Genomic DNA, 17,516 nt, shown 5'->3' with positions numbered 1-17,516 from the left:
GCTAAAGAGAAGACAAGTGACTGACTCAAATATTTTTAACATGTATAAATTACAAAGTAATCAGTTTACAGATAAGTATACAGTACAACTTATTTCAAATAATAATTACAGAGTTACAACAAAAACCATGCTTTTGTGAAGTACTTATTTTAAGGGTGAGTTTCTTTAATAAGTCTTTATTTTTCAGCTACAAGGATACCTCAAATGTTGTGCCTCTCATATTTGTTTTGAGCACTGGATCTGACCCTTTTGGAGCATTTCAAAGGTTTGCTACAGAGAAAGGATTCAGAGACAGAATACTGTCTATTTCATTGGGGCAAGGTCAAGGTCCAGTTGCTGAAAAACTTATTGGTACTGGCACAGCAAACGGAGACTGGGTCTTTTTGCAGGTAAGGCCAATTTGTAAGTTTCTTTGATGTGTCAATTACAGATTCTTATCTAAAAAAAATGAAGATTAATCAGTTACTGACTTAAGTTTATGAAAGTATGTTTACATGTAAATGAAAATCAAAATGTTATATGTCTTATGGTAAAAAGCTATTGTTACTGACAGAATTAATTTTTTTTTTTTTTCAATATTACAATTGCAGAATTAGTCTTTTGTACTGACATTATAAGTTGCATTTAATTTTTCCAAACAGTGATCATCACAAATGGAGCAATACTCCTACAGACCACATCTAAAGAAAAAAGAGAAACACAGAGAAAAAAATTAATTTTTAATTTGTAAATTCCATGTATCATGGTATAAAATTCTTAGGGGTTGTTTTACTCATCATAGCTGGTAATCCATCGCAGCAAAAGTCCTGGAACAGTAACTGTAGGTTTTTACCATAAAGTAAAAATAAAATTTAATCAAGTATAGTGTTTCATTTGATATTTATTACATGCTTTCTGTCCAAAATCACACAAAATCCTGACCTCTCCTGCCAACATGGCTCTAACTATTTATACTTTCTTAACAATCCTGAACAATCCTCAGCATTGTTTAAAATGAATATTTGATTAATTAACAATTAAAATCGCCACAAAAAATTGAAAATACATATCTGATTGTATATTTACTCTAAATCAGCTAGTACACTGCGATATTAGTACATGTCTGTTATTTTATTCAAGAATAAATTCTCAAATAAAAAATCACAATAATACATTTACATTATTTATTAATTACTAGAGGCTCCCTTCGTGGGAATTGTTCCCTTCATTTACAGAGCTTCTACACTTTGAACTGAAAGAGATTAAACAGTTATTTTCTCAGTTATAATTTTTTCTGGACGAGTTACATATTTTGCTTACATGTGTGATCCTGAATTAGACTGGAAACTGTTTGTTTTAAGTGGGTCTTAATGAGCTGTTACATTTCAATGGTTGTGACTTCACACTATGATGTGGATGAGTGAGTTTTGTAATTATAGTATACTTTCATCTTGGAAATTGGTAATCTATTACATGATTGTCTTAAACTACTTTGCTCTGTGTTTAACAATGTTCAAATCTCTCTCTCTCTCTCTCTCTGTCTCACTCATCAAACACACACCCAGGTGCAGGCTCTGACATCACATAAATGAATCATTTGACAGTTATGCAGACTTCGTTTGACTGCTGTGATATCATCAGCATTGTCATGGTGCAGTCCGTACTCAATGGTGCACCTCACAACTTCAAGTCTGTATACCAAATTGCAGAAAAAATGCAGGGCCCTGCAGATCCTGCAACTCCCTGCGAACACTGTTCCAACTTGAAGACACAGTACTCAGGCATATCACATCACATGCAGGAACAAATTACAAAACCCTTGAAAGAGTTTCCTATTCTTAACTATTTAACTAATAAGTGTTTGCAACTACCACATTCCTGATGCATACGCTACATAGAGATGGGTTATACATCACTCTATTATACCAGGTGATCAAAAAGTCAGTATAAATTTGAAAACTTAATAAACCACGGAATAATGTAGATTGAGAGGTAAAAATTGACACACATGCCTGGAATGACATGGGGTTTTATTAGAACCAAATATAAAAAAAAAGGTTCACAAAATGTCTGACAGATGACACTGGACAGCAAAATGCCAGTGACTGTGCATGACAATCATGTATAAACAGAGCTGTAATGAGAGAGAGAATCAGATTCGCTAGCAGTCACAGCATGTTGACGTTACCTGAAAAGGCACTTTTAGTGACGCTGTATTATAAGAATGGGGAATTTGCTAGTTCAGCATTATGATCCTATCGCCATAAGAAGGGGATTTGAACTGGTGAAGGTCCAATTCTTCAGTTTCTCCTGGCGTATTTGTTGCTCGAACAGTCCACGGGTATACTGCCAGTTCATAGTGTCCAATGGGCACAATATTTCAGCGATCAGACATTTCGCCATCATCAGGTGGGCTGACGAACTGAACTCCTGAGGGCGGGCGGCCGATTTAAATCGCCTGGTGAATAGTGAAACCACATAAAAGCTCACTAGGATATCAGTGTCTTTCAGTCTGAAGTTGTCGAGACATTTCATGAAATCCACAGAATTATGGATATGGTGAGGGGATTTACCTTCATAGGGGCTAAGTAATTCAGCCAGGTATTTTGCCAGCAAGTAAGTAGGTATCCTAATGTTGCTGACAATCGGGCACATAGGTACCCCCTCTTTGTGGGCCTTAGGGAGTCCATAAAGTCTTGGTGGTACAGGTCCTTGAGGTGACAATTTCTTGGCATCCCCCTCTGGTAGATCCGTGTCCTTGAGTGGAGCCCTGGTCTTGTTCTCCACCTTCTTCGTGGGGTCAGGATTGATCTTCCTATAGGAGTCGTCATCTAGCAGCGCTCAATGTAGTCCTTATGGGAAAGAACAATGGTGGCATTGCCTTTGTCAGCAGGTAAGATAACAAATCTCTACTGGTAATGTTAGTCTTCGTAGGTTTAGTTCTGGTCAGAGCCCAGCAGGTTTCCCGCGAGGGGTGAGGGCATTTAAATTCTGATGCCCACATCTTCGCAACCGCTGGCGCATGGGCGTGGACAGTGAAGAGAGGGGCTCGCGGGGTGAGGGGATTTAAATCAGCCGCCCGTCCTCAGGAGCTCAGTTCGTCAGCGCACCTGACGATGGCGACATGTCTGATCACCGAAATATTGTGCCATTGGACACTATGAACTGGCAATATACCCGTGGACTGTTCAAGCAACAAATACACTGGGAGAAACTGAAGAATCACATCATATACCTTTACAGGGAGGAGCTGTATCGCAGCATGAAGAAACTCGACAAGCTGTGCCACCGAAGATGCTGTTTTCTGAGTGATCCTCCATTCCTGAAGAGACGTCGTACCGAGCAGATTGTGCCAAACTTTGCTTAGGTCATGCATCACATTGATTCTGCAGCAGCCAAGAGAATTAAGAGATGGGCCAGCCTTGCCTTGGTACGTGAGAGGGTGCACTTTACTCACCGCAGCTTTGAATACAACTCGTGGAACTATTTAAACTTCATCTTAAACTGGCCAATCAGTTTAATTCGTGGACCTGGGACTAGGTGGATGGTGTTACCTGGACGACAGCCAATTCTGCACATAAAAAGGCCACTCGATGTCAGATTTCAAAATTCTCATGTCTCTCGGATAAACCATCACTGGAGGCACCATGCAAGACGATCTTCAATCTCATTGACATGGAGCTGTCTCATGAGGCGGTTTTAGTTCTGGAGAAGGGACTCAACTTTGCTCCCACCCCTAGGTTCATGCTGGTCGCGGACATCATCAGTGCAGAGGAACAGGTTACAGCGCGACTACCACCTGAAGCAGCAGAAGAAGTGCGTCGGGAAACCTGCCGGGCTATTACCAGAACTAAACCTATGAAGACTAACATTACCAGTAGAGAGAGGGCGGCCATTCAGGACCTAAGAGAGTGCTCTGAGATTGTTATCTTACACGCTGACAAAGGCAATGTCACTGTTGTTCTTTCCCTTAAGGACTACATTGAGAAGATGCAGCACGTGCTAGATGACGACTCCTATAGGAAGATCAATGCTGACCCCACGAAGAAGATGGAGAACAAGACCAGGGCTCTACTCAAGGACACAGATCTACAAGAGGGGGATGCTAAGAAATTGTCACCTCAAGGACCTGTACCACCAAGACTTTATAGACTCCCTGAGGTTCACAAAGAGGGGGTACCTATGCGCCTGATTGTCAGCAACATTAGGGCACCTACTTACTTGCTGGCAAAATATCTGGCTGAATTACTTAGCCCCTATGTAGGTAAATGCCCTCACCATATCCGTAATTCCGTGGATTTCGTGAAACATCTCGACAACTTCAGACTGAAAGACACTGATATCCTAGTGAGCTTCGACATGGTTTCACTATTCACCAGGGTGCCTCTACGAGAGTCAGTCGAGCTTATTGGGCAGAAATTTGATGAGGAGACCACCAAACTCTTTAGGCATGTCTTCACCTCAATGTATTTTCTGTTTAATGGGGAATACTATGAGCAAATGGATGGAGTCGCAATGGGCAGCCCACTCTCGCTGGTGGTCACGAATTTGTACATGGAGTACTTCGAGGAGGAAGCCTTGGCATCATCCAATAGGAAACCTACTTGTTTCTTCCATTATGTCAATGACACGTTCGTCGTCTGGCCCCGTGGTAGGGACAAGCTCCTGGATTTCCATACACACCTAAACTCCATACATCCAAACATCAAATTCACTATGGAGACCGGAGTAGAAGGAAGATTACCATTCCTGGATGTCATGGTCAAGAGAAGAGCTGATGGTAACCTGAGCCACAGTGTGTACAGGAAGAAAACGCACACTGACCTGTACCTGCATGCAGATAGCTGCCACCACCCTTCTCAGAGGAATGGAGTACTAAAAACACTAGTACACAGGGCACGCAGCATCTCAGACGCAAGCAGTATATTGCTCCCTCCTACGTATATCTTGCGAAGAGACCATGAGGATAAAATCAGAGAGATTAGAGCCCACACAGAAGCATACCGACAATCCTTCTTTCCACGAACAATACGAGACTGGAATAGAAGGGAGAACCGATAGAGGTACTCAGGGTACCCTCCGCCACACACCGTCAGGTGGCTTGCGGAGTATGGATGTAGATGTAGATGTAGAATCTGGCCCAGGAATTGGAACACCTCAAAACCGTGTTCCGAAAAAATGGGTACTTGGAATGGCACATTAGATGCGCTCCCCATCCCACCACCACAGCACAACCTGTGGAGGTGGATGAAGTCATGGAAGAAGAGGTAGCCACTGCCTTTATTCCGTACAATGGCGCACTATCGGGGAAAATCGGTCGTATATTAACGAAACACTGAGTTAAAACCGTCTTTTGCCCGCTCAATAAAACATGGTCATTACTGGGATGTTTGAGAGATGACCTTGGTTTGAGGAAGGCCGTCATATACCAAATTCTCTGTGAGCATGGGAAGTCTTATATCAGACAAACAGTACGCCACATCATAGATCGTTGCCAAGAACATCAAAGGCACACTCAACTGGAATATCCAAATAAGTCGGCAGTAGCAGAGCACTGTTTGTCCGAGAAACACGAGATGGATTATGAACGTACCAAGATCCTGGCTCAGACGTCAAAATATTGGGACAACGTTATAAGGCAGGCTATCGAAATTCGCACCAGGGAAGATCTTATTAACCGAGATTGCGACTGCAATCTCAGCTAGACTTGGGACCCGGCATTGAATGTAATTAAGAAGACTCTCAGCAAGAAGTACAAACTGGCGACCAGGGTGAATGTAGCAAGCACATCAAAGCTACGACAGATTCCGACACCCACGTCTTCGAGACCGCCGGAGCACGGGCGCGGACGGCGAAGAGATCGGTCCGCGGGGGGGAGGGGATTTAAATCGGCCACCCGCTCTCAGGAGCACAGATCATCACCGCACCTGACGATGGCTACATGTTTGATCACCAATATATTGTGCCCGTTGGACACTATGAACCGGCAGTATACCCGTGGACTGTTCGGGGGGTAAAGGTCTGTTGACAAATGCAGCTGTGGCGAGTATGATTTCGAAGTTCGAAGCCATGGGTTGTTTAGACAATAGACCCCATAGTGGCAGACTGTGCACGAGGCGTAATGCTGCTGAGACAGTTCAGGAAGAAGTGGAGACTGTAGCAGGTTCATCTATACACGGGGAAGTCAGCGCTCGTGCAGTCGCACGTCACACCGGCATTCCATACACTACTGTTTGGTTGGCACATAGGTGTACTCTCCGATGCTATCCATACAAAATCCATCGGCATCATGAACTGTTACCTGGCGATTTAGTGAAGTGGAGGGCATTTAGAGTGTGGGCATTTCAAAAGATGGCGGAAGATGACGATTGGTTGAGTAACGTGTTGTGGACCGACGAAGCTCATTTCATGCTCCGAGTGTCTGTCAACGCCCACAACTGCAGAATTTGGGCTACCGAAAATCCTAGAACTGTCGTGGAAAACCATTGCATGACGAGAAAGTCACGGAATGGGTTGGATTTACCACATCTACTGTTATCGGGCCTTTTTTCTTTGAGGAAATGCATGATTCTGGTTTTGTAACTGCTACCATGATGGATGAGAGGTACGCCGATATGTTACAGAATCGCATCATCCACAGCCTGGCTGATAAACACCTGCTGGACCGCACAATGTTTAATTCAGGATGGTGGTCCACCCCATATTGCTAGACACGTGAAACATCTCTTGCGCGTGTCGTTTGGTGATGATCGTGTGCTCAGCCGCCACTTTCGTTATGCTTGGCCTCCCAGGTCCCCAGACCTCAGTCCGTGCGATTATTGGCTTTGGTGTTACCTGAAGTTGCAAGTGTATCGTGATCAACTGACATCTCTAGGGATGCTGAAAGACAACATCCGACGCCAATGCCTCACCATAACTCCGGACGTGCTTTACAGTGCTGTTCACAACATTATTCCTCAACTACAGCTATTGTTGAGGAATGATGGTGGACATATTGAGCATTTCCTTTAAAGAACATCATCGTTGCTTTGTCTTACTTTGCTATGCTAATTATTGCTATTCTGATCAGATGAAGCGCCATCCATCGGACATTTTTTGAACTTTTGTATTTTTTTGGTTCTAATAAAACCCCATGTCATTCCAAGCATGTGTGTCAATTTGTACCTCTCTATCTACATTAGTCCATGATTTATTCAGTTTTCAAATTTATACTGACTTTTTGGTCACCCAGTACATCACTCTACCAGAGAGATAAATTCCACCACACAGTACAAAAAGCAGAAAAAGCCACAAAACTCATTTTATATGACAATGGTAAATCCGAAATTATTTTCAAGTACCATTTGCAGCCTTTGTATGGATATGCAGCAAGTGATATTTATGAACTGAAAACTGTGCTGATTGTAGGTGGATATGCAGCAAGTGATATTTATGAATTGAAAACTATGCTGATTGTAGGTGGATTCCTGCCTGTGGTGATGAAGGCTTTGGTGTAGCCTTGAAGATATTGACATATGATTTACCTAATGTCTCCATCAAACTGTGATTCATGGTATAACCCATTACAATTTGTTTTATAGCAAACAGTTTTCCAACTAAAATCTATGCCAGCATATTGATGATACTGTTAAAAGTTTCATGTGTTCATGCACATTAGTTTGTTTCACATGTTTTCATAACACCTTTTTAAAATGCTTAGAAACAGTTTTTGCATATCCTTTAACATCTAGCTTTTGTGAATTAGTACACTTTCCCTGTCACTGCCAAAATTTATTTAATGATTGGCTGACAAACACTGCATTGCCTGCGTATTCATTTTGAAAATGGTTCATTTCCATTTATTTGTGCAAACATCTTTGAAATTATGAAACAGTCATACATAAAAATTTGCATAATATATAACTATAAGTACAATATCAAAATTTTTTGCAAACGTCTCTGTGGTAATGCCTCTTCGTAGCCCTATAGAGATCTAAGTTTCCACCTACATCTGTTTTCTCTTTGCAGTAGAAAGCTGTCAAAAGCAATGCCAGGTGTTATGAATTTCCTTAAGTTGTCTTTATGGTGGGAGTGTCTTAGTAGCAAAGAATAAATGTGTTAAAACTTCATTCATGATGTGACATTTTCTCATGCATCCCAGCATTGAGTTACATCAACGTACATAACGTGATAACTTATACCTATGGCTGACATTCCATCCATTGGTTATATCACGAACATAAATTTCTTAAGTTTTAAAATGTCATAAAAATTTTCATTAACTGGGTTCTATTACTATAGTTTGTTTGTTAGCTTCAACTTATCTTCATTCACATCACATATACAAATTAATTACATATCACATTTTTATGACGCAATACAAGCATATGATACATTTTTGCTTCATTTTTTAGAGAGGCTTTTATCACTTATGGGAGCTCAACTCTTACTTATGTAGAGGAGGAAGGAAAAAAATTCGAAATAGGACTAAAACATTGGGCATTGCTGGCCTAGCTACGCTTGGTGCCACCTCCTCTGTTTGGAAGGGAAGAAAGAAAATACTCATCTACTAGTTTAAGGATTTATGTGGAAATGTTACTTGTACCAGCATGGACTAGTTGCCAAGAAACTTTTGCTTCATTGAAATAATGTGTACAGACTAATCAATGATGAAGTGTTAGGTTGTTTCTTCATGTACTATTGCTGTTTACTTCAAATAACATGTAGCTTAGTGTGAGATGTAATGTTTTAACCATTGTATACTTATCTTTCTCAAATACCTGGAAATTCCATTATTCAAGCTTTCATGTGTTTATTAATTGGTTTTTGTAAAATCTCATGCTTAAATGTTTATGTGTACTCTGCAGCGAGTAGGTAGTGATAATTGTCACGTAGACACACTGTGACAATGCATATTTCATTTCTCATTTGCCTTATGACCTTTATTGTAAGTATCCTTAAAATGAAATTGTTTACTTGAGGAGCGGCCCATTTCATCATTTGGTACTTGCTACCCTCAACGTACTTCTCTTCTTCTGTGCCATGACTATGCACTGGTCGCTGAAAGAAAAAACTTAAAAGTAATTGCTTTTCGTAGCTCGATGGCCACTGATACATTTGGTCATTGCATACTTCCGCAGATATTTCCATATTTTGATTAAATTCATTGACATTTGTTTATTCTGTTAACCTTTATGATCATTTACTCTGCAAAGAAAATTATTTGACATCGTTGTCGTTAGTCCCTAGCTTACACCTCTCACATAGTTTTTTCATAATACTTCCTTTCGGTTGTAAATATTGTATATAGCTTAGTATTTAATTAAATCTGTGTGTACATATATTAATAGCATCCTTAGTTTCATAGACAGTAGATGTATTTGCGTAGTATTTGCGTTTACTTTGCATTTAGGTTAAGTACACATTGCAGTACTATTTTGGTTGCGCCTTCAGCCAGTCTGTTGTGAATGTGCACAGGTCAGTGTCTCCTCTCCTACTACTGACGTCAGAGCGTATTGTTGAGTGCACGACAGCTGAGTCATAAGCTAATTTTGTTTATACTTTTGCTTCGAAGGAAGCGGTGTGATACTTCTCATTGCTGTTAATTTTTATGCCTATGTGTACAAATCAAAAGGATTATTTATGCCTATACACATTACTTTATCTTAAAATACACTCCAGAAGAAAAATTACCCTTAGAATTATGTACACTATGCACAATTATCTTGCAATAAAAAAAATTGTTACCACGCTTCATCTTTTCTATAAAGGGTAGAGACCCTTGCCTCTTCCTGTTTTCTCATAGGCTAATCTCTACATCCCACGATACGATATTTTGGAAATTACATACGGTCGTGAATAGAGTAATTGCCTCTTCTTATTCAGTTTGTCAAATTTTGTTGATTTAGGGTGATTGTTTCCACTTCTGCCCAGCAAAATATGAAGCATTATCAGTTAGTAGTACCTTTGGTTTACCTACTCTTCTCAACCAGTCTCCCTCAACTCTTTTTCTGATATTTGTGGCTGTTGCATTTTTAATGACATACATTTTGGCATGTTTATAGAAAATGTCGTATAGTGCTACTACGTACATATTTTACTCCTCCTTTACTTCTTGGATATGGATCAGCTATGTCCAGGGATACAATATCTAGAGGGTTTTTGTGTGTATTGGGCGTAGCTCAGTATATTTTGACACATTGGACTGTTTTGATTTTTGACATATCACACACTTTCTTAATAGCTGTAGGACTCGCCTTCTCAAATTTGGAAAACAACAAAGTGTTGCAATTTTTGCAGTGCATTTTCTCGCTCCATAAAGTCCCCATTCTTCATGTGTGTGTCTTATAAATTTGTCAATATAATCTTCAGGAATACACACAGATACCATTGATCAGATTTTTCATGTTTCCTATGAAACAAAAGGCCTTGTACTTCTCATACCATTTACTTTTCTTGCCACCATCATCTTGCTTAAGGTTTTGCCTGACTTTACTCCATCTGTGATCTTGCTGTTGTATAATTTTCATCTGCTTACAAAACTTATGATAATCAGACTGTTGTGTAGTACATTGCAATAATAACGTTTGTATTTCTGATTCTTGCTCTGTTAATTCACATTCCTCTAAATCTAGAGTCGTAGCCTACACAGGGCGTCTGCAATATCTTTCTGACTTCCTTTAACATAAATGATCTCAAAATTGAATTCTTGTAAATATAGACACCACCTAGCTAATCTACGGAGTGATAGTTTACATGTTAAAAGAAATGACCATGACTGGTGGTCACAGTAAACTTTGGTATTCTTGCCCCACAAAAGATATTCAACCTTTTTAAACTGCCCATATTACAGCTAAACTTTCCAATTCTTACACTGAGTAAGGCCTTTCTGCTTCTGATAACCTGCAACTAGCAAAACTGATGACCTTGAGTACTTCCTTATCTTCTTCCTCTCGCAACTGGAATAAGCATGCCCTCAGCCCTTGAGATGAGGCATCTGTGCATAGTCAAAAAGCCTTGGACATGTCAGGGTGGCTAAGAATGTTTGCTTTGACTAATGCCTACTTAATGTTATTAAAGTCCTCTTAACACTTATCATCCCATAACCAAAGCTTATTTTTTCCTAACAAGTTGAGCAAAGCATCACTGTTCATCAGTTGTTGTGGTACGAATTTATGAAAAAACAAAGCTAGTCCTAAAAAGGCTGGCATCAAGTTTTTTCAGATCAGGTAATATTCATTGTTCTGACATGCCGGTTGCGGTGGTCTAGCGGTTCTAGGCGCTCAGTCCGGAGCCGCGCGACTGCTATGGTCACAGGTTCGAATCCTGCCTCGGGCATGGATGTGTGTGATGTCCTTAGGTTAGTTAGGTTTAAGTAGTTCTAAGTTCTAGGGGACTGATGACCGTAGATGTTAAGTCCCATAGTGCTCAGAGGCATTTGAACCATTTGAACCATCTGACACAACATATCCTAAAATTTGACTTGCTCCTTACCAAAACTAGACTTTTTTAAAATTGGATTTACTCCGTAATCTGCAAGTTGAGAATTTTTCTGGGTTGTATGGCCATGATCCATGGAACTCTTCAACCCCTGAGAATTCATCCAAGGCCATGTTGGACATCTTTGGAGGTGGTCCTGGTTGTGCTGAGTCTTGCCGACTGACAAGTCGGACGTCAAAGAGCAGCCTAAATACCGTGGAAAGTGGGCATGGTCTGGATTGCACCTGATAACAGAGATAAACATTGTCAAAGATAAAATTTTTTGACTATCGATTATAGTACATCAAAGATAAAAACTTCTCATCAATTCTGTAGCGCCACAGTCCTTATATCACTGAGTTTCATGGCTTCTTCTTTTCTGTTAAAATTATCCCCATGTTTATATATTTTTATGGCTTCTCTATACAGCTGTGGATAATAGTTCGTCATAGTACATAAAACTTCAGTTTCCGAAAATTTCACTATGTGATCACCTGCTTGAAGAGCATGTTCCACCACAGCTGATTTGTCTGTTTTCCCTAGTCGGCAAAGGCTTTTATGTTCCTTCAACCATGTATTCACACTTCTCTTTGTAGTTCCAATGTAGACCTTGCCACACATACACAGAATCTTATATACACCACTTGCAGACAGAGGGGGACGTTTATTCTTAACAGAACGAAGTGCTTGACCTATTTTCTTAGTTGGTCTGAAAATCGGTTGAACGTCGTATTTCCTTAGAATCTTGCCAATCTGATCTGTCACTTTTTTGATGAAAAGTAGAGAAATCATGTTATTCCATCGCTGTGTCCTATCGTTGTCCTTAGGCCTCCTGTTATTCGGTCGCAAAATGGGTACAGTCTTCAGTAGTGAGTATGTCCTCCCTACACACGGATGAGGCATACTCTGAATGAGACCATCAATTTCATCTTGGGGTATGAGGTCCCACTCCCCGATGGCAGCTTCACTGAGGTACTGAAGATTGTCGGGTGGATTCGGACACTGTGCAATGGCCACCTTAACTGGTCCCAGGCATTCTCAGTTGCATTCACATCTGGGGACTGTGCTGGCCAATGCATTAGGTTGGTGCATCTTTGAAGATACCAAGACACTGCTACAGTATGGTGTGGTCTTGCACTGTCATCAACTAGGATGAAGTCAATGACTTCACATCTTTAGAGCCTTACAGCCATTTGTAGGATGACATGAAGATATTAGGAAGCACTTAAATTGTTGTAGACATGAACTGGAGGTGTCTGCCATCCCATCATTATTGCCACCCAGAACATTACTCTGCCATCTTCAAATGGATGGCCTTTCTGAATGTATAGGGTTCCTGTCACCTAGAATTTCTCCAAAACCCAGCGCATCTAGTGTCCAGTCGCAAAACAATCCCAGTCTCATCAGCGAGTATGACATTACTCCATTCTGCAATGGTCCAATGTTGATCCACAAGATCCTAGGTCCTTTGATTATGTCAGTTCCATTCGTCCAATGAAAAACTTCTCATTGGTCTTCTGGAATGAAGACCACCCTAATGCAATCTTCTATGCACTTTTTGGTCTGAGATAAGAATCCATGTTTCCTGGGAGATGTCATTTCCATTTTTTCTGGCAGTTAATGTTGGTTGTCTGTGAGCCCACTATTGAAATAAAATGATTCTACATCAGTGTTGTCATATGAGGACAACCACTGTGAGGTGTATCATTCATATTTCTCATCTCTCTGTACTGTCTTCACACCCTAGACACATCACTGTGAGTGATGTGTAACTGATCGGCAACATCTTGCTTTGTATGACCTGCTGAAAGTAAACCTACTACCCTGACTCTATCAAAGTGTTGTATGCCTCCACATGGCGTTTTACTGCATCGCTGAACACAAACTGAATGAAGTAGTTGTTGATACTGGACTGCTCGCTGTATGGTGCTGCAGCAGTGGTATGTTTACATAACTGGGAAACGTCCACAAAGCAGGCTAGTAGTAAATACTATTTAGTAAATGGGCTCTAACTGGGTAATGTATGAAGTGTGTAGGTCAATGAGGCCTTTAGTATTGTAGACTACAGTTTATGATAGTATTCCAAACTTTTGTTGAGCAGTGTAACTGTCAGCAACATCCAGTTATTGTACTCGCCCTGAAGTGGATTCTTGCAAACTGCAAGAGTATATAATAATAATAATATTAATAATAAGAACAATAACATCTCTTAGGTTCTTCAGACATATAGAAATTGGTTTACCACTTGGTATTTCACATGGTTAATATTACGGAAAACAGTTAATCAAAAATTCAGAGTTCTTCCCTGAACTGCTACAGTATTGTTCAAAAACTAAATTCTGCTGTTCACATTGAAAATTTTATGAAGTTTTCCACATCTGGGGAAGAGTATGGACAGACATGAAGACTGTGCTGACTCACAGACACGATTCTTCTGTAGCTTCCTATGAGGGCAGATTTCATTCATGAACTTGGCCAGAGTAAGGAACATCCTGCTCAGAACAGCTCGTAAGCAGCTGCTTCTAGTAACTGCACACATTTTAATTACAGATACTGATTGTTGTCTTCCCATTTTAATGTGGATTGTGGCTGAAAAATTTGTGTTATAATAGCCAACAGCTACACTACTATAAGGGGCATTCAAAAAGAAATGAGCCAGAGGCATAATTACAGAAACCAGTGCCTGTATGTTAGAAGTATTGACCCTGGAAATTGAGACACTTGTCCCACTGTGACAAAAGGCTGTGAATGGCTGTCCCATAAAATTTAAGGGCTGCGATATTAACCAGTTCCACACAAACAGCTGTACATTGTCATCCACATGAGTGCAGGAAAGGTTATGCTGACATTCTTCTTTGACCAAGATGGCCCCCATCTGATTCCTTTCCTGCAGCATGGGACAGTAGTGAATGCCCAGCGTTACTCGCAAACCTTGACCACCCTTCGCCAAACAATCAAATCAAAACGACCAATCAATCTCACCCATGGGGCATTCTGCTCCATAACAATGCAAAGCCTCATACGGCCAACACAGTCGCTGCACTCCTGCAGAAATTCAAATGGGAGGTTTTCGGCCACCCTTGATACAGTCCGGACCTCTCTCCCTGTGATTACGCCATTTTTGGTCCCCTTGAAAAGGCACTGAGAGGCAAATGATTCACCTCAGATGACGACGTCCAGCTGTACATGCAGAACAAGTTAACATCGCAGCCCCAGGGTTTTTATGAGACAGTCATTCACTGCCTTGTGTCACAGTGAGACAAGTGTCTCAACAGCCAGGGTCAATACTTCTAACATACATGTACTGGTTTCTGTAATCATACCTCCGGCACATATCTTTTTGAATGCACCTAATACATTAAAGCGTAGACTGTAAACAATATTAGTATTTCCAGACTGTAAGTCAAAAATGGGAAGTAGACAACCTACACAGAGTCTACTAAATTTTGTGTAGCATTTGTTTTTACTGAAATTACTCAGTTCGTGTTTTGAGTACAGAAAAATAAATCTAATAAAGCATACTACATGAAAAATTACAGATTTCTGCTGTATTTTGGACTTTCTTCTTTTCTTTCCTGCTGCCCATAAAAAAACTGAAGCAATAACCCACTGACATATTTAGCAAGTTTTATCTTTTTTCTGTACTACAGTTTAAAGATAGTAAGACTTATATAAATTATTGTTACTTTATAAGGAACACCCTGCTCAGAACAGCTAGTGCTTGCAGCTGCTTCTAGCAACCTTACCCATTTTGATTACTGAAACTGATCATTGCCTTCCCATTTTAATGTGGATTGGAGCTGAAAAATGAAAGTGATGTAATGTGTGGGAGCACTAGCCACAGACAACACTCAGAATGGTTTGGCAGTTCAGACTGAAATGGTATGCTGCCCTAGTATCAGCATAATTAGCTGTTGAGTGGGAGGGCCAGGATATGACAAAAAAACAGAAATAATATTTCAAACACCATTCACAGTTAAATAACATAGTTCAATAAATATTTATTTTAAAAGGTCACTTTACACATTACTTACAATGAAATTATTTAGATCTTGAGTGTAAACTTTTTCCAAAAGAATACAAGATCAAATCCTGAACTAGAACCTTTAAATAGGTGCCCCTGCAGACAGTCACAACCTGGTGGACCAAGCTGCCATAACAGGACGTCCCAACAGGACACACAGGCATGGGTAGACAAGCAGTCACAATCAAATCACTGCACCAGACTAAAAACTAAAATTACTTTTTTTCCAAAAATTAAAATTCTTTAAAATCTTAACTAATGGCACAGCAGAAAAGTCAGGTAAATATTAAAAACAGTTTGGATACTGACAAGGCATGTGTTTCAACTGTATGAGTTGTATTTGGATGAAACTCGTATCAGGCTTATTTTAGGGAAATGCCTAATTTTCAAGTAATAAGGTCAGTCATACTTTCATGAACCATATTTCTGTTTCATAGCAAATGGCAGTGCTACTCCCTAATGAAAATGAACTCCGCAATATACTGTACAGTACATAATGGAGAATACTGTGTAAACACTACCAGGCACATGTATTTTCATGCTTCAATATGCGTAAATACATACAAGCATATTACATAAATAGATGCATAATTAAACATACAAATGTTGTATTCATTCAAGTTCAGTATACGAAAAAACATTTCAACAAATACTGTAAAATGGGATTTCTATATTGGTGTATTTTGCTGCATCATACTGTAGTGTTTGTATGTCACAATGAGGCATTCCTACAAAATATTCCAGGCAGAACTTTTGAGAACAAGACAAACAATCAATAAAAGCACCATCTTCACAATGTTTGATACCACAATCGCTATTTCCTGCTTGTAACATTGATTTTAGTACACTATTGAAATTCATTCAGTTTCCTCTGTCATATATCCACAGATCTGCCATGTATAAGTGATCATATCCTTGAAAACTGATGAAGACATCTGGTATTAAATGACTGAATAAAGTTTCATTATTAAGCTTGTCAAGTAATGTACCTTGAGAAGCCTCCAAATAAATTCATTTCTAGTGTAATCTTCGTACCTGCAAACAACAAGTTGATATTGCCTGAAAAAGTAAACATCTAATAGTGGTTTGTGGCAGAGGGAGGGGGGGGGGGGTATTTTTGTGCATGTTCCTGAAATATAGTTCCATCAGTTTACTCAGTCCAAGATTCAAGCAACATTATGGTGTTGTCTTTTACATCTGTAATGAAAATATTCTTCAACCAGTGGATGACATGGTTTACCAGAGGTGCTAGCATCAACAACTGTGTTAAAAGGAGTTTCTCATGTTATTAACTGTCTCACTTTTGGTCCACATTGTCCATTTTATTCTTGAAATCAGATGTACATCTTTGTATCAAGAAATCCAGTAGATGACGTATTCAAATGAACAGTATAAGAATGGGTTACAGATGAAGTAGATGTCACCACAACATACTATTTTTTTTTCCGCATTTGATAATGTTTATCCATTTGCCATTTCATATTGCAACTGATCTTTATTGACAATATTTTTCTTACTACGCCCATTGCCTGCAATTAAGGCATTGCCCTTGTGTACAAATGCTGCAGCAAATTCCATGATCTGTTTTCATTTTCCATTTCTTTTATAGAAACAAATCCTGCTGTTTTTCAGGAACGAATGTGGTTTTTCCTGTAAATCTACTTACAAAAGTATTTGATGTGAGGCATTTACAATGTGTGTGTGTGGTGGGGGGGGGGGGGGGGGGGGGGCGTGGATGGGTGGGTAGGTGGTTTTTTTCCAGAAGTAAAACTCCAAATCTTACCACTTTATTAACTTCTTTGCAGTTGTCAATGTATATTTTCTATTAAGTTTCTTTTTTATCTTGATTAGTGTATGGATATAATTCCTTATATCCTTCTGTAGTGGTTTCTTTCAAATCATTTCATTCAGCTCTGTGTGGTGATGATGGTTCATACTAGCTTGTAGAAAAAATCTTTATCATATCAACTTTCAGTTGTTACTGCACCGTAAACACATTCATCCTGAAAGGTATTCTCACCATCAACAACTAATATATCAATTACAGTCAGAGATA

General features: G+C 39.7%; 1 protein-coding gene across 1 annotated transcript in view; it reads left to right on the top strand.

Moving 5' to 3' along the window:
* The window catches only part of LOC124613475 (dynein axonemal heavy chain 6-like), a 984,594-nt gene that overhangs the window by 801,161 nt on the left and 165,917 nt on the right, over positions 1–17,516 (top strand). The window contains exon 126 of the mRNA XM_047142181.1: positions 188–389. Within this exon, the coding sequence (XP_046998137.1) occupies positions 188–389 (202 nt within the window). The remainder of the gene's footprint in view (positions 1–187; positions 390–17,516) is intronic.

Source organism: Schistocerca americana, chromosome 4 (assembly GCF_021461395.2).
Source record: "Schistocerca americana isolate TAMUIC-IGC-003095 chromosome 4, iqSchAmer2.1, whole genome shotgun sequence".
Taxonomy (NCBI): Eukaryota; Metazoa; Arthropoda; class Insecta; order Orthoptera; family Acrididae; genus Schistocerca; species Schistocerca americana.
The sequence above is the reverse complement of the archived record's forward strand: the minus strand, read 5'-3'. Positions and strand labels throughout refer to the sequence as shown.